Genomic DNA, 24956 nt, shown 5'->3' with positions numbered 1-24956 from the left:
AGACCTGCAGGGAATTGATATGAGTAAAATGTGTCATAAACTCAAACAGACTTTTCTGGTGATTAAAGATTCTCATCTAGGAAATTTGTTTGCTACTTTTTTTTTTTTTCGCTCAGTTCATAGTTGAAGCCTGTTTATGTTTTTGTTCTGTGATCAGTAGAGGTAACAACTTATTTATAATTATCTGGGACAGAAAACAAATCTGATTGAGTCAGGGTAGCCAACATCTCCTTTATAAATGAGTTGTATGAAATATAGGACCTGCTGATGGAGCCAGTAGGAGCCCAGATATTCATTTCCTTGCCACTCTGCCTTGTGCAGGGTCAATTGAAGATATAGCAGGAGCAAGGACAAAGAGAGGGTAGAGAGTGAGGGGAATTTGGATTATTTGGGGCCAAAGTGATGCAGTCTTCTGGGCTTGTGGCCTCATATTATGGGCCAGGAAGAATTGAGGAACAGTGCCAGGCAGTAATTAGACACTGTTCGTTTTAGTTCACTTCCTAGACCATTTGGCAATACAGAGTTTAACTCTGACTCCTGCCATGGCTGTGTATCCTGTGCCTTTCCAGAGGATAAATTCATACAAACAAGATAGAGAGATGACAAGTACGTTTGTGATTATTCACATATACCAGTGTGGCTGATGCATCTATTATTAAGCTACTTTCATGTTAAAAAAATTTATTATTATGACATTTCAGTTTGGCACTTTTAAATCTCATCTCTGTCCCTTTTCCTGTGTTAAATTTCAGTGACTCAGATATCCCACATCAGAACTATGTGAGACACGAGATAGAAAAAAAAAAAATGAAACAGACATAGTCACTGTCCTCAAGGGTCTCACAGTCTAGGAACATAGCGAATCTCAGCCCAGAGCGGGAGCTAGCTCAGCTAGTTAGGGAACAGCCGTACCTGGTCGTTAATAGCACAAAGCAGAAGACTGTCTCCAGGAGATTAGGATTCCAGTGGTCATCCTATAAGGCAGGAGACAAGGCCCCATAGGTTCTGTGATACACTCCGATGATATTAGCTCTTTGGGTTCCCAGTGCTGTGTTCAGACCTTGGGATGAAAAGAGTTATCCTTACTGTCTCCCCTCAGAGAAAAGAATTGTCATGTTTAGATCAGCAACTGGGGAGGCTAACCATCCTTGAAAGAGGTTTCTGGGAATTGAATTAGGAACCCCCTCCCCTACCAGTACTGCATAGTGATTAAAAAAGAGGAGTCTGTTTTTTTAAATGGGAGTTTATGAAGGTCTGTCTGCTGGCATTTTAACCTCCTGTTAAATAACTTGATTTATTGTTACCCTTTTTATCTCTACTACTTTGTAGAAATGTCATTAGAAGTTCTAAGATTTCTCTGAACTGTTCTATGTCTGGGGCTAACTTTTTTTTGAGAAAGATGAGATTTCAAGGCAAGATATAAAACCTTACACAGGTCATTTGGATCTCTTGAGTTGTTTATGCCCAGGACAAAATAAAAAATAAGAAATAAAATCTATGTATAAAACATACACAGTCAATTCAGGTATACGTTAACATCTGCCACAAATGTTGGCCCAAACATAGTGTATTAACTGCAAACATATCTCTGTAGGAAGTTCAATTCAAGGTGTGCAATTATAATTTTAACTTTTCAGTGCTATGTCAGGCTATGCTCCACTTCTCTTTTAACCCCAATTATTAATACACACAAATAGCTGAGCAGTTGGGCTGAGGAAGATGAGAGCAAGGAAGAATCATGCACTTAAGCACTCAGAAAGTTTGAGCTTTGGTTCATTTTTTATTGAAACACAGTACAAGTATTATGTTTAGTTTCCCCTGCTCTAAAATAACAGTTAATTTTTTCATTTGGTGAATTTTCACACAAGTTCTAATCACACGTTTCTATAAATTATATTAATTTAACTTATTTCCCTAAATGTTGTTCTGCAGTGTGTAGCACGGATGTTCTCAGATTCTTGGCTGTGTAAGCTTGTTGCAGTTGGAAGCGGAACAGAAACATCTGAAAGGCATTATTTGGATTACGGATGCTGGAGCATCTGATCTCACCTTTTGCTCTGGTTCCTAAATCACAACTGTTCTTCCTCTTTGCATTTAATCTGCATGTTCTGTCCCCTCCATTGTTGACATTGCCCCAGGGTTGGCTTTTTGGAGAAAGCACTATCATTGTATAAATTAAAGGGATGGTAAATTCAGGTAATCGTGTTTGATGTTAACAGTTCAGTTTACAGGAGTGGGGACTGTTTTAAGTTTAAAAGAAAAAAGAGGTTAGTGCAGGTTATAAAGTGCTCTTTCTTGTCCCTAAAAAGAAGTAGTCATATTTTGAAAAAATAACTATAATTTTTTTTTTCAGAGTATGATTTCATCCATTGTAAATAGCACATATTATGCCAATGTGTCAGCAACCAAGTGCCAGGAGTTTGGGAGATGGTATAAAAAGTACAAGAAGATTAAAGGTAAACTGACTTTTTTGTTTGTAAAGCCTGTTTTCAGTTTCTGAGGTTCATGAGTTGTTGGTTGTTTGGAATTTATGCTCATTTTAGATACAATTTACGTAATTTTTTACAAAGGTGAGATCTTTAATATTCCTGTCATGAGATCCTGGTTGGCTCCCTTAAAACTAAGAAGATATTTGAAGTAAAAGTAAAATTAGTAGCACAATATGTTAAGTTTATAGTTTTCATAAGTGATAACTGCAAAGACCAAAATCCTTTAGAATGGAAACTTAAAAGCTGTCATTCTAGGTTAAATCAGCACTCATAGTTTGGGTACTGATTAACAGATACTGTTGGGGTATCAGGATGTCTTTGGTCAGAAATGGAGTTTGATGTTGTGTTCCTTTGTCGATGATTCCAGAGCAGTGGTGAAAGCACGGGCTCTGCATTCAGGCAGACTTGGGTTCGAATCTTTAGCTTCTACATTCTAGCTGTGGGAGCTTAAGCAAATTATTAAACTTCACCAAGACTCAATTTCCTCATCTGAAAATGGGAAATCATCAAAGTACTTAGGTCACTGGGTAGATGCGAGGACTAAATAAGACAATACTGGCACAAAGTAACCTCTTGACAAATAATAGTATACTCCTACTAATAATTAATAGTAGTAGTCATACTAGCAGTAATATATTACATGTGGAATTATGTTTGGTCCTGAAAATAAAGTTCCTTTGTGCAGTAAATAGCATGCCATTTAGATCATCTAGACTTTTAAACATGTCAGGACCATTTCAAATATGTCAGTGGTGGAAAAATTCTTTTGTTTTCACTCCATTCAGATAAATGTTACCTACCAGTGTCCCTGAGGGGATTTGGGGAATTTTTTGTAACATTGGTTTTGATGGTCCTTCCAGTCCATATTTTGCATAATTATGACATATTTATCACACTTTATAATATGTATTCATAGCCTTGCTTACTCTGCCCCCATCCGAGGGGCAAATGACAATTTATGGTGGGTAAGTAAAAGTAACGGATGAATTTGTTTCTTTTACTACTTGCAGATTTTCTCAGGGGAGACAGGATGTCAAAGTAGTGCTTGTTGGCTATTGAGTGTTTGGGAGATTTTTGACAAGGTTATCTTTTGAAGAAATGAAGTTTACAAACATTGGCAGCACATTTCTGATCACAAAGGAATGAGAGCGTTTTATACTAAATATACGTTTTATAAGGCAAGCCAAAATATTGAGCTACTCAGGAGAAATTAAGTACACTGAAAATTGAATTCAGATCCATTTCTTTTCAACAGACTAAAATTCTTAGGACCCGTTAGATCCTGGTTTGGGCAAATGCTTTAGCATATTAATATTCACCTTTGTACAATATAAGATGAATAACCCCTTCTTATTATAAGACATCGATATGTGGCTCAGAAGGTTTCTTTTCTGTAAGTGTTGCCTCCAAGTTTTTCTTTTAAAATAGGATTGTTAAAGTGCTTCAGCATATCCTCTTCGGCTGAAAATCAAAAGAATCATGCAGCTTCAAGGTCATTTGTTAGATCCCATTTACTTGCCGTTCGTTATAAGAGAAAGTAAGAGAGTGTCCTCTTTTAATAGGCTGGAGTGTAATTCCAGATTCAGAAAGATTGGAAACTCTTCACTCTAGTGTTTTCAGAATTGCCACTACAGAATGTGTGTGTGTTTGTGTGTGTGTGTGTGTGTATTCGCACATTAACACTCATATCTTCTACTTTTCTTTTTTCTTTCCTGGAGCTTTAATTCTTCAAGCTGTATTTTTAATTATTATTATTATTTTTTTTAAAGATAGTAAATGCACAGTTAAATCTTTAAGTGCTGTAAAAGCAGACTGAGACCTTGATTTCATTCAGTCGGTCAAGGATCCACACCTGAAGAGGCTGTCAGACACTGTGTACACATACTATTCAAAGAGATGGAGCTAGTCATTGCTGTTGAGAAGTGTGTGTGTGTCTGTGTGTGTGTCAGTAGGAGGAGAAAAGGGAAGGTTAAGGTATGTGTGAAGTAAACACAAGCTGCCATAAAACAGTTCAAGTGGTGTTGATTCATCAACCAAGGGAGTGGGAGGGAAAACAAAGAACTCATGACAGGTATAATGGTGTGCAGAAAAGAAATACCCAGAGAAGAGCGTTTTATTCACTTTCGACCCTCAGAAAAAGGGAAGTGTTGGACTGAGGCAGGCACATTTTATTTGGTAGAAGACTTTTTCTATGAATAGATGTTGCTGTGGGAGTTTCTACCTAGTAGGACTCATTTCTCATGGGAAAGTAATGATTTGATTTGTAAAAGTTGTTTGTGTCCCTGCTTTCAAAATGAAAAAAAGGCAGTGAATTCCAAATTTGGAAACCAGTAGTAGTGAAACCAGAATTCTACCATAGGGCTTTTTCTGAGACCCCAGAAGTCAGAGTTCCATGTCCCTCTCAGCCTCCCTACTTTCCATTTCTGCCTCAAAGTTACCAATTTACATGCACTTCTATGCACTATTCAGCGTAGAAGAAAATCTTAAGTCAACTTACTGAGGTCCCAAACTAAATGCAGGCTACATTGTTAAATATGTTTCCTATTATCTGCTAATGTCTGTTTTAATAAAACAGTGGGAACTAAGTGGTTGCTTCTTAATCAAAAACATGATTTCCTAAACATAAGCTATGTGATTCTGTTACAAATTGCCACATATAGATCTCCTAGGTCAAAATTTTTTTCTCTTCTCATAGAAATAAATAAACGGTAAAATAATGATATACTCTGAAAGATCAAAGTAAATATGACTAAAACCTGGCAAAAATAAAAGTCTACTGGAAGGACAAAAAAAAGATCAGATTGCAAATTCTGTAGTTAATGCTTAAATAAATATGAGAAAAATGAACAATCAATAATTTGATATCATTAAAAACAGATGTAAAAACTATATACAAATGGAATTGTCTAAATTTTGAAGTAAACATTTTAATGTGCATTTTTTGAATTTGTTGTTATTTTAGCTAAACTATTTACACTTATTCTTTAGAAAGTCCTAAATTGGTTTGGCTTAGCATGTTAACTTTATTTTCCCCAGTGATCACAGCAAAGCACATTCTGTTTACCTTTTTTCTTTAATTTCAAAGACAATCATGGTTGACACAGACATATTTGAGTTAACATGAGCATTACTTCAGAATAGATAGGGAGACAGTATGTATACTCTGGTTTCAAGGTCTAAGACCATGAATCTGTTTCCCAGGAATATTTGACATTGAAGAAAATGGAGTGGGTAGGTAGGGTAGGGTGGTAGGTTGGTTTAGACAGCATTTTTTTTTTTTTTAATTGCTGATCATCACATACCATAATTGCTTCTGGACCAGATTTTACAATGTAGAGCTCATAAGCTCCGAAATATAAGAAAAAAGAAAGTAAATTTTATCTAAAAGCAAAGAAAAAAGACCAATATTAATAGTTGTTTAATGTTTAGGAGTTTTAGTATTGTACATGAGGAGATTCCATAGACACCTAGAAACATTCATGCTATTCCAAAATTATTTTTAAGGTCTTGGGATTATGAGGGATGTACCCAAGTAGTTTTTTCATAAGTTCTACACATTTTAGTAAAATTTTAATTTTTTACACAACTTTTTTTGTCTGAACTCTTGATGTGAACTTTCCCCATCATTTTTGTGAAATGAAGTGGCAATCATATATGTAGTAGCACTATCAGTTTTACTCTCATGGCAATCTACTTTTATGGGGGATATAATAAAAATAAGAAAACGCCTTAATAAAGAATCTTTTGTATATTTTAAATGTGTCCTAATTAATAAGTTACAAGAAAATAATTTTATATCTGAAGTGTTTGTCATCTGGTACCAAAAGCAAAATAAGCAGTCATCTTTGGTGAGGTCAATCCCAATTATTTAATATGCCTCAAGAATTGAAGGGTCATTGAAAGTTTACACAAATACAGGTGGCTATTATAAAATTATTTGTGTTATAAAATAATACCATTAGAATGAGTGGACTGAACCAAACCCTGTATTTTGGCCAGAGTGCAAAATTATCCCCATCACTTTTCTTTTCTCAGTCATTGCCCAAGAACCCTCTGATTGTTAGTTGTCTTAATTTTATTTGTTTATTTGAACTTCTTTTGCCAGATATTAAAAAGCTGGGAGAAAAGAGGATTTTAAAAACCAGTGTTACTTCCCCAAGCCTGGTTTATTCTAGTAATCAGTATTTTATCTGACCCTGTCTGATCTAGTCTTGCAAGATCAAACGTCCAGGCCAGCAGGCAGACAGTAAACAAAGCCCATGAAGGGTTTCGGTAAACACAAAGATTAGATGTTGAATGAAAATTAAACTCCTTGAACTAGTCCTCTGTACTAAAGTGGTTAAGTGGGTTGTGATTAAAAGAAATAAGTAATTATGATCATTATAGCTGAAATGATATAATGTTACCACATTTAAAGCACCTCTTGTACTCAAAAATGATTGTGTCATTTACAAAGTGGTGCCTTGGAGTTGAATAGAGAAATCAATGTCCCCTGACCTGGTTCCATAAGGCAGCCCTTGCTTAGCCATGGTGGTATCAGTGGTCAGGACAATGCCTTTAATCAACTCCTGGCCCTTCTGCCTCTGCTGTTGTTTAACTCTGATGAGGTAAAAGTAACTTACTTTTGTCTACCTAATTTTTCTGTCATGAGAGAAATTTGCTTTCAGCTTCAGATCTAAATGAAGTGTTCTGCAAGGAAGTTTGTCTGCCCTCTGCCTATGTTGTATCTTGTTGGAAGTAATGGCAGGATAAAATCCTCTGAATATTGTATACATATTTACTTACGTATTTTATACTGACAAATTATAGCTGTTTACGGGGTACAAAGTGATGGTATGGCCTTTAATACAACGTGAAATGATTAAATCAAGTGAATTAACCTATTCATCACCTCAAATATTTGACATTTTTTGTGATGAGAACACCTGAGACTTATTCTGTGATATTAAAATGCACAGTACTCAATTATTAGCTATATTCACCATGCTGTACAATAGATCTCAAAAAAAAAAACACTTGTTTCTCCTCACTGAGACTTTGTACCCTTTGATTATCATCTCACTGCTCCCACCTCTCAGCCTCTGTTAAACACCATTCTACTCTCTACTTCTATGAATTCAATTGTTTTAAATTCCACATGTAAGTGAGAACGTGCAGCATTTGTCTTTCTGGGTTTGACTTATTTCACTTAGCACAACGTTCTCCAATTCTACTCATGTCGTCACAAATATTGGATTCATGGAAATAGAAACATCATTTCTACTGTCAGCCACCTTTTATCTCACCAGTTTTTCAACATATAGGAGAGCCTTGTGCATTTTCATTGTGGTAGTCACTGATAGTATGCATAGATCACCTATGCCTGCTTGGCCCTCCAATGAAAAGCTTATTGGTAGTTTAAGTGGAAAAATGGTGCGTGGGGAATGTCTTGAGCACTCAGCTTAGACATGGACTAATTCCTTGCATGGATCTTAAGAAGCTCGTTCCAGCTGTACTGTAACTGCTTTGTTGGGCTGAATATACTTATTCATAAATGTTTAAAGATATAAAAATGTTTGTTAATAATACAGTTTGTAGATTAAAAGAAATGAGCTTGCAATCTACTCATATTTGTACTATTTGTGATGTTATTTTAAATAGACATTAAGAAAGGATGCAAAGGGAAAAATGATCTATTTCCTTACGCCCCTCCCTACTTCTCTTGCATCTATTCATCCATCCAGCCTCATGTATACCTACTCTTTGGAAGAAGCATAAGACATAGTTCCTGCTTTCCAAAAGCCTACAATCTGTATGAAATGCTTAATTTATAATATAACATATATCTTGTCATTCAAAAACAAATTCTAGCTTCTATTTCATATATAATACCTGGCAGGATTCTAAGGGCTGGGAATACAGTGGAGAGCATTACCTTTTTCTTCCTCACAAGATAATTGTAGTCATAATTAAGTAAATAATTTTAACTAAATGTTTAGTGAGCACTTCTGCTACAGGCCGTAATTAATGCTAGAAGCAGTGAGAAATGTCCATACACACATAAGATATACTTCCTACCTCTAGTTGTGTTGTCCTTAACCTGGCAGGGGAAGCAGCTGTATAAATGGATCTGGTAAATATATAGTAGTGATATAAACTAGTGTGATGGTGGCATAGAGGAAGGTCCGGAAACTCTTCTTGCTAGGTTTGACATGGGGTTGGGGGTGGGCGGTTAGGGAGAGACAGCGCATGAATTATACCTTAAGGACAAGTGGAGTTACTGCAGCAAGGAGGAAAAGAGAAGGAGGAATGTTTGGGCAACCGCATGATCATCAGTACAGATGCAGAGGTACAAAAGAGCATTGCATGTTTAGAAAATTACAAGTGGCTGTCCAGAATGTCTAGAATGGCAGTACATTTATCCTGATACTATAATATAACAGGTGCTCAGAATGGCTAAGCTTTTGATCAGTGAAAAGGCAAAAGTAGAACTAGCTAGATATAGGGAGGGTAGTGACACCAAATGTTGATAGAAATGGTTGGGACCTGGCCGGGTGCGGTGGCTCACGCCTGTAATCCTAGCACTTTGGGAGGCCGAGGCGGGTGGATCACAAGGTCAGGAGGTTGAGAGCATCCTGGCTAACATGATGAAACCCCATCTTTACTAAAAATACAAAAAGTTAGCTGTAATCCCGGCTACTTGGGAGGCTGAGGCAGGAGAATCGCTTGAACCCAGGAGGTGGAGGTCGAAGTGAGCCGAGATCATGCCACTGCACTCCGGCTTGAGTGACAGAGTGAGACTCTGTCTCACATTAAAAAAAAAAAAAAAAAAAAAAAAGGAAGAAAAGAAATGGTTGGGACCTGGCTGGGCGATCATATTTGTTGTAACAATGAAAAATAAGGCTGAGAAGGTAGAGAATACACCTTAGGGGTCTTTGAAAGCCCAGTTGAGGTATTTTGAGAATCCTTGAAGGTTTTTCAGCAAGAGAGTGACATATTGAAAGTGAGGTTTTAAGAATGATTCCTCTAGACACCATCTGAAGCTGTATGAGGGTGTGAGTGGGTGTATGGCAGGAAGGGAGGTGGGTGGGAGGGGGAAGGCTGGTGTGTACACCTGGTGGAAGTAGGCAAAGTCGAATCTATTGCAGTAATTGACGGAAATGGAGTGGTGAGGGAAGTGAGGCCCTGGCTTTGAGTGGCACAAGTGAGAAAGACAGGAAGCCACCAATGCAAGAGGTTCAAGCAGAGGCGAGCCATGAGACTTGGTGAGAGAAAATAGGGGTATGGGAATGAGAAAGAGACATGCAAGCAGAATCCAGGTTTTGAGCTTAAGTGACTCTTGATGGTTGTGACACAAATAGGACAATACCAATGGAGACGAAATTGCCGATACCTCAGTGAGAATTTTGACAACTAGGCAGAAATGTCCATTAGGCTGTTTGAGACGTGAAACCAGCCAACTAAAGGACAGGATGGAGAATAAATTTTCGGGCCACTTTATTGGATGACAATTGAAATGGTACCAAATGAACATTCCTTAAAGAGGAGAGCAAGAGCAGGAGAGGGCTGGAAGCTTTGAGAGGAAAAGGGCCAGGAGTTAAGAAGATGCAACTAGAGAGAGTGAGGTGTCACCGAAGCCAAGGGAAGATGAGTTACTGGGGGAAGTGTTATCAAGGGTGCAGTGGAGGGGCAGGGGAGAGGAGAGGGAATTGGAGGCTCTTGGCTTTGGCAGAAAGGATACCATAATGACATTGGAGGGAGCTGTCTCTCTGCAGTGTGAGAACAGGGAAAACCTATGCATCTACTAAGGGACGGGTGGCAAGGACATGAGAGGAAAGAGTCTAAACGTGGCTAACTGAAGCATGAGGGCTAAGTGTAATTAGCAGAAAGAGGATGGAGCCAGCAGTTTTGAAGAGGAAGAGGAGTGATAAGCAAGAGCCCACCAACTAGGAGGGAATGGATTTGAGGCTCAGATAATGCAGTGCCTTTGAAAGAAAGAGGAATAGTGATGTTTTCTTCAGAATCTGGGAGAAGGGCAAGGAGATGTGTAAGGAGGGAAGGTTCTGGAGATGGAGTGGATGGTGAGGATGGGCAGCTCATGCCATGAAGTGTGAGGCTGGGCTGGCATGACCTCCTAGCAGTGAAGGAGATAATGATTGGCATGGGGGCTTGGTGGTGAGAACACCTAAAATGGGATCTGGACAGACCATGTCTGGGGAACAAGGAGGGAGTGTGCTTTAGATTGCTCCTAGTTTCAGATTTCCATTTGTCCTGCCCAGAAACAGAATAAAAAAACTCAAAAACAGATAGATGTGATGGGGGCTGACAAAGAATCTACGGAAGTGTGAAATGAGAGGCTTTGTGTGTAGACCATGAAATGCCCAGCTTATTTAAAATCTGATGATTGTGGGGACATCCTCTTCTACTGGGGAGACCAGCAGGTGAAAATCAGAGAACTCTTTTGGTTTCTTGATCAATTAAATAAAGATTATTACCTAATTTTCCTTAGATGATTACAACGTTCAAAGCTGAAAAGCATTTAAGCTTATAAGGTGCTTGAAGCACTTAACTATAAATGCTATGTAAGATGCTAGGACTGAAATCACATTGCCTAACGGGAGACAGTTATTTGACTATTTGCCTGACTGATGAATGGCCTTCATTCCACCATTTGTGAGAATTTAAGATTATTTGACCCTTGGAGTCCTGAACTCCCAAGGGAATGGACATGAATCTATAATCATCTAGAGTACAAATCAGACTATGAGTTCTAACATTGGGCCTTTCAGGGTATCACCTAAGTTCTATGTACCATAGAAATTTTGATTTTTGACTAATCCCCCTTCTGGGCCAAAAGCTGCTTGAAAGAACTTCAGAGGTGGAGGTTTTGGGAACACAGGAACATATCCATTTTCTGTCCTCCCCAGAGTCCTTTGAGCATGAGGCCTTAAACACAGTGAATACTTAGTAAATATTAATAGAATTGAATGTAATATAGATGAACTTATTTGAATATATGCATTTAGAACAGTTTTATTTTTACACATATTATATGGTGCACTAATCTTATTTGCTACCTGATCTGTCAATTGAGAGAAAAAAAAGAAAGAAAAATCTTTGCTTGTTTAGTTCATGTTGCAAATGTCCTTAGCAAATGTCATTGGTTAGAATCATTCTATTTTTCTACTAGTTATTGAGCTAAAGACTTAACAATAGTCAATTCAGTTGAATAGGACAGTAATACCTTTATAAAGTACAAATTAGAGACCATTTGTGTAGCCTAAGATAAACATGCCTTTGAGGTTTCACAGCTAGTTTATTGAGTATTTTCCTTAATATAATGGCCTAAAACATTAAAGTCCTATAAAATCACAGAGACTGGTCAGAGGAAAAGAATGAATCATGAATTGATTGTTTTCTTTGATTAACTTTCTTCAGGTAGGTTGAATTAAAGAATTAATACACATGGAATGCCAACTGACAAAGGCAGAATTTTCCTAAGCAGTAATGTTAAGTTTCAACAATATGATTTTTTTTTTACTATCGTATGCTGAATTCACCTTAGAAATTATAGTTTTAGATTAAAATAAAGAGTGAAAATAAAGATATTATTAGATATAAGCAGTTTTAACCTATGTAGAATGTTATAGGAATACTTGAAATGATCAATGATATCAAACTGTGATAAAGCATTGTTTGAAACCAAAAGGGACAATAGTGTTCTGGTACAGAGGGCGGAGACTAGGAAAGGTGGATAATGCTCACTTTTTCCACGGAACATAATGGGTCCTAGGAGCTTTTATTACCAAAGAAACAGAGGTGTCCACATTTGAGTTACTTTATGGTGGATATATACGTTCCTGTGGAGGTTAATATGATGGAAAAAGGAAGTTGATAATAAGGGGAAAATACACCTAAGAAAACCAGTCATATGGTATTATCACAATGCTGGCTGGTAGACTTTGCTTATGGGCTGTTTTATTAGGAGTTAACAAGTTGGCTCTGAATATCTTGCTCTAGGCAGGGACTTTTGCAAGCAAGTTCTCAACCCGGAGACAAATTCTCTCGAACAAATTTAGAGAAAAACAAAATCTTTGGGTTTGGTAGCAAGTTTTTTGTTTTTTCTTTTTTCTTTCTTTTACTCTTCAGTTCTTTCAAGCTCAATAATTTTTTAAAATTATATTTGGTGAACTCTTCTGGTAGTAGTTTTATTTGTTTGTTTTAATGGTATGGGATTTATATCTGAGAGAGCTATTAGCTTTGGCTACTGCAATCATGTCTGTCTGTGTTTGTATTAACAGAATTTTTTTTTGTATAATAAATTGACCTTATACCTCCAGTTATTGACTAGGAGAGAATAAACCGGAAGTATTTTCAGTGACTAGGCATATTCAATGTTGGCAGATGGGATGCTATTCTGGTTTGTTGGGGGAAATTAGCATTATGTTTACCTTTTAAAAAGATTTTAACCCAATGAAAGACTTTGGGTGGACAGTGGGGTTGTTGACCATTAATGTGTAGCCCAGCTGAGTGAAAGGAGACAAAATAAGTATCAGGTGGAAGCATACGGAATTGCCATTTTTGTAGGTCAAAATTGTTACATATCGCCAATTTCATATAGTTCAATTATATATGAATTTGTGATTGCTGAAGATTCTCAAGCTGTTATATTATGTGAGTGTGCATACCCAATTTCATTTCTTGTTGGTTACTTGTTTCAAAGAAATAATTTCTATTTAAAGAATTTATAGGGTACTTGAGAAAGCTCTCTGCTGTGTGATTCATATCTCTTTCATCAGTCAGGTGGGAGTCCATGCTGATGACACTCATTTTGGGACAAAAGCTTTGGCCTCAAGAAAAATAAGATAATGGGAGGGGATTTATAAAAATAAATGTAATCACTATATTTATATAGTGATTGTATAGGCACATATATATGTCTTACAGATGACTAGAATGAATTGCTAATAAACTGACAAAATAGGAATTTAAAGGAGCTATCTTTTATCATCAAATAGAAATGCACTTTAAATCATAGGCAGATGTTATGGGCCCATCTACATGTAGCAGACAGTTAAATTGTCTGAAGCAAATATATTTATTGATGGAGTTTTTTAAAGTTCAGATTATTCAGTACTGTATCTCTAGGGGCTGCCATCATTCCTGGCACATGATAGTTGATTAATAAATGTTTATTATATGAATTTTAATGTAAATCTATTTAAGTGATTAGCTGATTCAACTGTTGAGGAATCAGTGATTCCATCACTTTTTGAATTGACAGTCTTTTCAGTCTATGTTACACAAAGCATACAGTGGAGGCTCAGGTTGAGCTTTTACCATTCAGATGACTTATCCATCCTTCATGTCACATACGTGTGCCACGTGCACTTGTGCACACAAACATGCAAATACAAAGTGAAACTTATCGGTAAGAAAGTTGATTGCTCCTGACCCAAATTCTAAAGCTATTAATAACCACATGCCCCAAACTGGGCAGTTCATCTTAAGCATCAGAATACAGACTGCAGGGTCCTAAAGGCATAGGTTTGAATTCAGAATCTTCCATTAACAGGTTTGTAACATCAAACAATTATGACATTAAAGTCAAATAATGACATTAAAGAGGCTGACTGAGCTTCAGCTTCTTTAATAAAGTAGGCATCTTAATATCAATGTCATAGAATTGCTGTGAGAGTTAAACGATAATGATGTGTCAGGGATTTAGCTCAGTGCTTCAGCTACTATATAAATGGTAGGGCTTGGTGTTACCTGAAATGCCAATACAGTTTGAAAAAGATATGTTAGTAGTAAAAATATGAAAATTCTTACACTTATAATAAATATATTTTTTCTAAAGAAAATCCATTAGAAGCACTTGTGAAACATTTAGGCCTTAGAACTTGACTTTGAGTTATGCACAAAAAGAGGAAAAAGTAGCCATGTGGTTTGTGTTTTCTTATTATGAGGTGAGAGCCAGCAGCCTTAATCATTTTGAATATTCCTAAATACTTATCTGCATTTGGACAGTTATTTGACCTAGAGCACATTTTTTTAATTTCTCTGGTATTAGACAAGATCGTTGTCTTTAAAAATTGGGCTTCAAGGTTTTAGAGCATAAGGTGGGGAAGCAGAGAACCTGGAGAGGAGGTTTGTAAATTTAAGGCATTCATATGCTCGAGTGTCTTTTTTCTGTGCTCTAATGTTTGGGTACCAATTTGAAATTGTTGGTTTGATTGGCAACTTTTTTACTACGAGTGCCAAAAGCAAGCCAGTGTCCTTTTTTACGTTTGTAGAATCACTTCCAGAGTACTTTCTAAGGTTGAAAGAGTCATAAAGAAATTCTGCCGTCGTCTTTTCTTTCTTTCTTTTTTTTTTTTTTTTTTTTGGCTTATGTTCTTCTACCCAGGGTTTCTAGGAGAGGTTCTGGGGAATACTAGAGTGTTATCTTATTAAGGAATTCATTAGCACTCATTCATGCTAATCCATTTAAATTTGCATAAGCATCTTAATGGCTTGAAGAAAAATCCATAGGCCAGAGATTCTGGAAATTTCTCAGTGCAAAACCTTTTACCCAGTTCATTGCTTTCCACCCATTATAACTATGGACAAACCCCAGGGGCTGTTTCACAAAAGCAACTGTGTTAAGGTTTGCAGCGTGAAAATACTACAATAATAGCTCTAGAAATATTATCTATCTTTTCAGCAGTATTGATAAACTTGCAAGAGCAATACTGTAATTACTATTGCTATTGCCACTATATAAACAACTATTTTTCTTGTAATGGGGAGTTTCGTAGAGATATCTAAGGAAAGTCTTAAATTCCTGCTAAAGAGTAAAGAGCAGAAGCAAGTATTCTGAGACAGATAATTGTTTTAAAACGGTACTTTTAAAGATGCTCTTAGATAAGTAACCTGGAAGGTTACTTTAAGACCACTTTACAGGTAATCCTTCCCATTTTACAGATAATCCCCAGATCACTCATCTAGTTATAACCCAGGCCTTTGAAATTTGAGTTTGCTTTTCTTTCTACCTTTCCTATGCCACCTTGCTATTATTGGCAAGCATCTGTGCCAATCAGATGCTTCACCTTTTGCTCAGAAACCTTCAGAAACTATACTTTGGGGCACTAAGTCATTGGATTATATTTTGAGCATTGAAATTTTATTATATTTACTTTACATAATTGCAAAAGAAATAATAAGAATTAAGTGCCAGAATATAGGAGTGAAAGACTATATATATATGTATATAGATACACACACACACATACTTATGTATATACATACATACATGTATATGTACACATACACACACATGTATATATGTGTGTGTATGTGTGTATTATTTTATTTTTTGAGTTTTGAAAATGTTCTTGTAACAATCTAAAATATATAAATATATATCAGGGATTTATAATATTTAAAATAAATACCTGGCTTCCTGGATGTACCATAAAAAGTGTCTTAAATAATAAGAATTAAGTGCCAGAATGTAGGAGTGAAAGATTATATATATATATATATATATATAGAGATAGATAGATACACACACACACTTATGTATATACATACATACGTGTATATATACACATATACACACGTATATATGTGTGTGTATGTGTGTATTATTTTATTTTTTGAGTTTTGAAAATGTTCTTGTAACAATCTAAAATATATAAATATATATCAGGGATTTATAATATTTAAAATAAATACCTGGCTTCCTGGATGTACCGTAAAAAGTGTCTTAAATAAAATAAGATTTTTGGACCAAATACCTTTTAATTGTAACGCAGGTAAATTCCTGAGGGAGGAATATAAGTTTCTCATCTATGAAAAACCAGCCACAGGCAGCAATTGTGAGCATCTGAATAGCTAATGGTCATAGGGTGCTCTTGGTTAGAGCATTGTCGCTGTGAACTTGGTGAGGTTTTAGGAGTTTCTGAAATTCTAATATAGGGCTACAAAGGCCCTACCTATTTTAGAGTTAAATGGAATCCCAGAAGCTTAGAGGGTGGTTAGAAAATGGCTGCCCATTCCCTGCAGTTTTCACTCAGTCCCAGGAAACTTGAAGGAATCTGCAAGATCCTCTTAGAACTCTGAGTTTCTCAGAGACCTGAACAGACTCCAGATCTGAACTGTTTATCTGGAAGGTCCCTGGACCGGTACCTTTCCCCAGATGTTGGAATAGCTACCAAAAGTCTCACAGCTACTGGACATAGAAGCATTTGAGCCTCCCTTGCCTTGACGGTTTCTTAAACCATGTTCTATTTGGGGACTTACATTAGAAGCTGGGGACATCATTCCTTTCCAGGTGATTCCCTCTCCAGTACTCACCCTCAAGGCTTCAGCCACAGTAGAATCAAGTTCACTGTGAATTAAATTGCAGCTCTGATTTAAAGCCCTGGGAGCAGTTGTGAGTTATTTATTTATTTATTTATTTATTTATTTATTTATTTTTGAGACAGAGTCTTACTCTGTCACCCAGGCTGGAGTGCAGTGGCACAATCTCGACTCACTGCAACCTCTGCCTCCTGGATTCAAGTGATTCTCCTGCCTCAGCCTCCTAAGTAGTTGGGATTACAGGCATGAACCACCACACCTGGCTAATTTTGTATTTTAGTAGAGACCAGGTTTCACCATGTTGGCCAGGCTGATCTCAAACTCCTGATCTCAAGTGATCCGCCCTCCTTGGCCTTCCAAAGTGCTGGGATTGCAGGCATGAGCCACCGTGCCGGGCCAGCAGTTGTGTTTTTACTGTCTCTTTAATAAGTAAGCATGTTGCCTTTATCAGAATATTTTCTGTTGTGAATGTGAACATTGCTTTCACTGTCAGAGACAGCACTACCTTTTACCCTTCATTTTTTCCAGGATTTCTGATCTTATGCTAAATACTGCAGGGATAAGATGGCCCTTACGGCCAAGGTGATGTCTTTGGTCTTGGTTTAGTTTAAGACAGACTTAACATGATGTTTTCCATTACACAGTGAAAAAGCAAGAACATAAAACCAGGCACTGCTGTTAGGTCTGTGTTTCAGACATTGTGATTACTTTCAAATTATTTTAAAAGAAAGAAGGGAAAGGAAGGGGGAGAGGGAAGGAGGGAGTAAAGGGAGGAAGAGAAAGAGAAGCAGGAAAGCAGGAAGGAAGGGGGAGAGGGAAGGAGGGAGTAAAGGGAAGAAGAGAAAGAGAAGCAGGAAAGCAGGAAGGAAGGGAGGGAGGAAAGAGAAAAAGAACGCTGAGGCTCAATTTTCTGATACAGTCTGGCACATCCTGATACTCCCTCTCTTTTTTAAGCATCTGTACTTCACTTGCTGTGACTTAAGAGGCTAAAAACGTTATTCTGATATTATTTTTATGAGAGTGGCAGCAAGAACTAAATTAAAATGTTTTCAATTTAGGTAAAATCAGCCAGGCACGGTGGCTCATGCCTGTAATCCTAGCAATTTGGGAGGCTGAGGGGGGTGGATCACTTGATGTCAGGAGTTGGTGACCAACCTGGCCAACATGGTGAAACCCCGTTTCTACTAAAAATAAAATTAGCTGTGCACCGTGGCACATGCTTGTAATCCCAGCTACTCAGGAGGCTGAGGCATGAGAATCACTTGAACCTGGGAGGTGGAGGTTGTAGTGAGCTGAGATTGTGCCACTGCCCTCCAGCCTGGGTGATGGAGTGAGACTCTGTCTCAAAACAACAACAACAACAACAAAAACCAGCAAAAACCTGTGTAAATGGTTTCTGAAATCGTGTTCTGCCTTGGTCATTGTAGATGCATCCTTTTGATAGCATTTGATCCTTAGTCATTCTTAAAGTCGGGATGATAATTTTTTTTCTTCTTCTTTCATTCTTGGGAGTAAAGAACTTGGCTTTTACTGGTAGAACTGTTAGGAACTGAAAAACATAAAGGGTGACTAGTCTCAGAGGCAGAATTTTAAAACTGGTAGCCTATGGGCAGATCTGGCTTTCAGAAATGTTTTGTTTGGCATTTATTGTATTTTGAAATGGCATTAGTTGCTAACACTTAAAAATTAGGAATATCATGTAAAATCCAGATTTTTTGTTTTTCAAAAAAAAAATCTAAAGAAATGACAATATAAGAAAGACAGGAACTGGCTGAGGTTGGGTAGTGGTTGCTACCTTTGTACTGGTTAGACTTTCCCTCCTCCACCTAGTTCTTCTGCAGCTGGCTTTTCTGGCTGTTATCTACCCTTGTTCAGGTAGATACCTACTTGTTCATAGGTATTTGCATTTGCAATTCCTTCATTAATGTTTACTAAGTAGTTAGTACTTCATGGTGTTACTATGGATGTAATATGTTGCTATGTCTTTACAAGATACTTCCATAGTTACTCTTCTTAACTATAAGAATTTATAAGGATCCACCTGGAAACTCATAAGGATAGGAAAGAATGATTATATATAATCTTAAAGAATATGGACTGACATTATTCAGATTCTTATTGCACCAATTCATATAGGTTTCATGGAGCTCTGATGTTTATGCTTAATTGTGTACATGATTTTGACTAGATCTATGAATGAAGTATTTTTAAATTATGTGATTTAGATATATCTCAAGAAAATAAACTCACTCAAATGTAATTAAATTGTTGAAAAATGAAAATACCAAAATTTTGGAAAATTAATGTTTGGTCAAATAATGCATTCTATAGGAGGATGGTTCTATGTTTTTTCAGTAGAAAATGAAATAGATGGCCAGGTACAGTGGCTCACGCCTGTAATCCCAGCATTTTGGGAAGCCAGGGCAGGTGGATCACCTGAGGTCAGGAGTTTGAGACCAGCCTGGCCAAGATGGGTGAAACCCCGTCTCTACTAAAAATACAAAAATTAGTTGGGTGTGGTGGCGGCATACACCTGTAATCCCAGTTACTTGGTAGGCTGAGCACGAGAATAGCTTGAACCTGGGAGGCAGAGGTTGCAGTGAGTGGAGATCGCACCACTTCACTCCATCTTGGGTAACAGAGTGAGACTCGGTCTCAAGCCTCTCCCCCCACCAAAAAATGAAATAGGTAAAATATTTCCTTATTAAGAACCTGAAAACATAATTTAATATCTGAATTTATCTTTACTTTGACTGAATTAAAAGCAAATAAACAAGCACAGGTGAATCAAATATTTAACTGAGACCAAATATTTCTGTCTATAAAATAAGATTTTACTTTGGAATCAGTTCATGGTCTCTTTACCTTTTTTTTTCCAGTGAGGAAATTATGATGGTAATTCCTGTTCTATGGAAACTGTTAGATTATGTTATCTGAAGGCTCCTAACCATTTGCTTGGTTTGATTTTAAGACATTGTACTTTAAAATTTAATTAATACAATAATTGAAAAAGGTTTGCCTTTAGAAGATGAGTAAAATAATTTGTTTTCTTAACCTTATAAAGGAAAGGTGACATGTAAAACAAATGAATTACACTGTAAGGATTAGGCTGGGTGCAATGGCTGGTGAGGCTGAGGCTGGTGGATCACATGAGGCCAGGAGTTTGGGACCAGCCTGGCTAACATGGAGAAACCCCGTCTCTACTGAAAATACAAAAAATTAGCTGGGCGTGGTGGCGCATGCCAGTAATCCCAGTTACTTGGGAGGCTGAGACAGGAGAATCACTTGAACCCGAGAGGTGGAGGCTGCAGTGAGCTGAGATTGCGCCATTGCACTATAGCCTGGGCAACAAGAGTGAAACTCTGTCTTAAAAAAAAAAAAAAAAAGCAAGCAAACATTGTAAGGATTAAGTTAGAAATTGAGCCCTAAAAGAAGTTTGAAGTAAACTCTTGACTTATTTGGAAGTTTATAGGAATGTTAAGCAAGAAATCAGGTTTTCTTTTTTTTTTTTCGGAGACAGCATCTCACTCTGTCACCCAGGCTGGAGTTCAGTGGTATGATTTCTACTCACTGCAACCTTCGCCTCTGCCTCCTGGGGTTCAAGCGATTCTCCTGATTCAGCCTCCCGAATATCTGGGATTACAGGCGCGTGCCACCATGCCTGGCTAATTTTTGTATTTTAAGTAGAGACGGAGTTTTGCTGTGTTGGCCAGGCTGGTATCGAACTCCTCACCTCAGGTGATCCACCAGCCTCGGCCTCCCAAAGTGCTGGGATTACAGGTGTGAGCCACCATGCCCAGCTTAACTGAGTTTCTTTAAAAAGCAGGAAAAAGCACTGTACATGTCTAAATATAAAGTGATACCAAGACTTGGGTGTTCACATGTTTTCCTAATGGGATATTTTGCATGCATAAAACTTGTAGACATGGATATAAAATAGTTAAATATCTACTCACATTTTAATTTATTAATTTATTTCCACATATACATTTTTAAAGTCACATATTACATGAAGTATTAATTTAGAAATACTACTTTTTTCCACCCTTACAGTTCATTGACTTTATTCAGTGCTTCCCATGTGATTTGGCATCAGTGTCTGTCATCACCAACTCCCCTATTCTGACTCATCTCACCCAGTTGTCCAGCACACATCATTTCTGCCTAAATTTTTTGAGACTCAGTATTTTTTTTTTTTATAAAACCATGATTCTGTCACAGTTAACTATATGCCAAACCATACATGCCATTTGTATAATAGGGAGACAATTATTTTTTTATATGTGTTCTATAGGTGAATATGTTTGATCTCTAGCTTCTTAAAGTTATCTTTAATGGACTTTTGCATAGTCATATCCAGCATTTGCAATTATAAGAAATAATTTCTAAATTTGTATGGATTTTTTGCTTTCAAAAAGAGATCTTATTAGATTATATTACACCTATAAGCATTTAAAACTAATAATGATGGGATTGTTTCAGCCCTATTTCTTTTCTCCAAACCAAACTTTGTTTTTCATGATAGAGTAATACAGAGACTTGGATAAGGATTTGGCTATGAGGTGACTGTCTTTCCTGAGACATTATCCTAGGGAAAGAAAAATACTTGCCTTATGCTTGTATATGTATGATACTTACTTTTCCCTTTCAAAGTTATTATTTTAATCTTTATTAAAGCACAATATAATGTAATAAAGCAGATAACCTGAGGAGAACTTCATTTAATGGCTAGTTGAGGTGATGTTATTAATTTTGTGATCTTTTTTCTTATCTGAGTGCATAGCACAATGTTTAAAATATCAGTTTCTTAAAGAAACATTCCTATAAAAAAGATAGCAAGTGAGTCAATAAATGGATATACTATGTGGTAGACATTTTTTAATGAACATTTCCATAGTTGTATAATAATATTTATGTGAGCTTTTTACTAGAAGGTAGCACTTAATTTCGCAGGAGATGTTGTCCTTGTCATTTCCTGATAACCATTAACTACATACTACAGAATATAGGAACAGCTGGTGCTTTTATAACAAAGGTTGATTGGGGAGATGATAGAGCTTGGGGGATCTAAGAGGATTTAGAATGGTCAGTGGTTTCTGTCTTGGCTATTTAAAGAAATGCTTACTTTTAAGAATTTTAACTAATTGAAGTGGCAAATAATTTTACTTTCTTTCATATGTTCCATGAAAAAAATCTATTGTAACATTTTGCAGAAAAGAATATACTTTTATGCTGGAGCTTCCGTCATTGTATGAAAAAATGTTTATATTATTAACATACCAAAAGTATGATAATTCAGTTCTACATATATTAGCAATAAATTGTACCAATGAAAATAAAGATTAATTATCACTTTTATCTCTTAACAGTGGAAAGAGTGGAACGAGAAAACCTTTCAGACTATTGTGTTCTGGGCCAGCGTCCAATGCATTTACCAAATATGAACCAGCTGGCATCCCTGGGGAAAACCAACGAACAGTCTCCTCACAGCCAAATTCACCACAGTACTCCAATCCGAAACCAAGTGCCCGCATTACAGCCCATCATGAGCCCTGGTCTTCTTTCTCCCCAGCTTAGTCCACAACTTGTAAGGCAACAAATAGCCATGGCCCATCTGATAAACCAACAGATTGCCGTTAGCCGGCTCCTGGCTCACCAGCATCCTCAAGCCATCAACCAGCAGTTCCTGAACCATCCACCCATCCCCAGAGCAGTTAAGCCAGAGCCAACCAACTCTTCCGTGGAAGTCTCTCCAGATATCTACCAGCAAGTTAGAGATGAGCTGAAGAGGGCCAGTGTGTCCCAAGCTGTCTTTGCAAGAGTGGCATTCAACCGCACACAGGTACAATTAGCATTAAACACTGAAATTAACAATAATACTGGGGACAGAATTGAGATAGGTTATAATTATTTTTATCTCTTCAAAAAGTTTTATGGATCTCAGGACATAGAATTAGATTAATTAATAATCCTTAGTTAATGAAACACTATTACCATTGATCCATGAATGACCATGATTAATTTACTAATTGATTAATTTTGATGAGGTAATGGACATCTTTGAACCCAACATGCAACTCAGGACCCCAAATGTTACTAATGACTTGGGTATGTACTCTCTCATCCTCTCCATTTATTGTTTCCAGATGTAACCCTGATCTTGAATTTTGTGATTATCACTCTCTTGCCATTTTTTTAAACAAATTATAAAACTATGCATGCCCAATCTATTTTTTCCCCTTGGTTTTGAACTTTATGAAAGAAATAAAATTATGTTTTATAATTTTATAAGTAAAGTTTTGTTAAAAATTTATAAAAATCCTTCAGAACATAAAAGTTAGATTTACGATATTGATAAAATGATAATGGATAGTTTACTTTTATTTTTAATGTTTGAGAGAATTATATGCCAATTATAACACTAAATGTTGAAAATGTAAACAGTTAATTCACACATGTCTTATTTTTATCGAGAGTGCTTATATGTAAGACATTCTTTTCTGCTAGTAGTTCTTAAACTGGAGTGTGCATCAGAATCACCTGGAGGGCTGTGAAACACAGACTGCTGGGCCTCATCCCATAGTTTCTGATTGAGTAAGTCTGAGGTTGGACTCAGAAATGGACATTTCTAACAAGATCCCAGGTGATTATGATGGTACTGATCCGGGGCAACATGTTGAGAAACACTTACCTAGCCCTTATATGAGTAAGAACAAAACAGATGTGCATAACCTCAGGGAGCTAATGATCTAGTGGTGAAAACCAGGTAACCAGATAATTAGAGTAAAATGTGAAGTGTTATGAGTAATGTTGGAGAGTGTAAGCAATAGTTGTGGTGGAGGTTCATGGTGAGCTGGAGGTGAGGAATACTTCCAGGAGAATGAATATGGTAAGCCTTCAAGAAAACAGTAGGTTAAAATTTCAGCACCCTCGTAAATGCAAGGCAGGAAGCTAAGCTCTATGTAGATGCAAAGAGGAGAAGGATAATGGGCAAGCACATATGTAAACAATACTCTAGAGTATTAGGTTGTCAGTGGGTTAGACCTTGAAGGATTAATAAAGTACAGCAGGCAAAGATGATGAAGAAGAAGATTATTATTTTAAGGTAAAGAAATTCATAGGAAAAATGTCGAGTTAAAAAGTGCAGGAATAATTTGAAGACATAAAACAACTGATTTCTGAGAAAAACCCTATGAATGTACAGAATGTAGGAATGCCTTCATTTATCTGATACCTGTTCAGAGACACATGATAACACACACTGTAGATGGACCTTACAAATAAAAGAAAGCATGCTGGATTGAAACCTCAATAAACTGGAAAATACAGGAATGTTTCCAAATTTAATGATTACTTCAGAAGTTAAGGGGCTGGGCACAGTGGCTCATGTCTGTAGTCCTAGCACTTTGGGAGGCCAAGGTGGGTGGATCACTTGAGGTCAGGAGTTCAAGACCAGCCTGGCCAAGATGGTAAAACACTATCTCTACTAAAACAAAACAAAACAAAAAAATTAGCTGGGCGTGGTGGTGCGTGCCTGTAGTCTCAGCTACTCAGGAGGCTGAGGCAGGAGAATCACTTGAACCCAGGAGGCGGAGGCTGCAGTGAGCCGAGATCATGCCACTGCACTCCAGCCTGAGTGACAGAGTGAGACTCCATCTCAAAAAAAAAAAAAAAAAAAAAAGTTAAGTGAAAACTCTCACTGGCGAGAAATCTGATAAATTTTGGTAAATTGGATTGCCTGATGCAAGTTAACACTCAAAAAATGCACCTAAGTGGAATGTTATACCAGTTATAAATATTTTGTTTATCAGTGGTTTATTGTTAAAGAGGGTCTATTTACTTTTGGTTTCCACGTCTTTTGCAAGAAAACATTGAGGTAAGAATTTTATAGATACTCTTTAAGCAATACTGCGTGAGTTAAATAAATAGTGTTTTTGTTAAGTCAGTTAATACATTTTTTCTCTCTTTATTTGAAAGTGTGTTGGATCTCTGGTTGAATTGAAATGTATTTCTATTATGTAGGCGATTTAAATTTTTATTAGTTTTGAAATTGTCGTATGATTAATGACTCATTGAAAAATGAGTTTTTGTGCTGGGTGCGGTGGCTCACGCCTATAATCCCAGCACTTTGGGAGGCTGAGG

At 36.9% G+C, this 24956-nt stretch overlaps 1 protein-coding gene across 1 annotated transcript in view; it reads left to right on the top strand.

Annotated features, from left to right (window-relative positions):
* The window catches only part of SATB2 (SATB homeobox 2), a 191414-nt gene that overhangs the window by 89356 nt on the left and 77102 nt on the right, over positions 1-24956 (top strand). The window contains exons 6-7 of the mRNA XM_009237943.4: positions 2354-2456; positions 22184-22656. Coding sequence (XP_009236218.1) covers positions 2354-2456; positions 22184-22656 — 576 coding nt within the window. The remainder of the gene's footprint in view (positions 1-2353; positions 2457-22183; positions 22657-24956) is intronic.

Source organism: Pongo abelii, chromosome 11 (genome assembly GCF_028885655.2).
Source record: "Pongo abelii isolate AG06213 chromosome 11, NHGRI_mPonAbe1-v2.0_pri, whole genome shotgun sequence".
Lineage (NCBI taxonomy): Eukaryota > Metazoa > Chordata > Mammalia > Primates > Hominidae > Pongo > Pongo abelii.
This window is presented reverse-complemented; position numbering and strand designations above follow the sequence as displayed.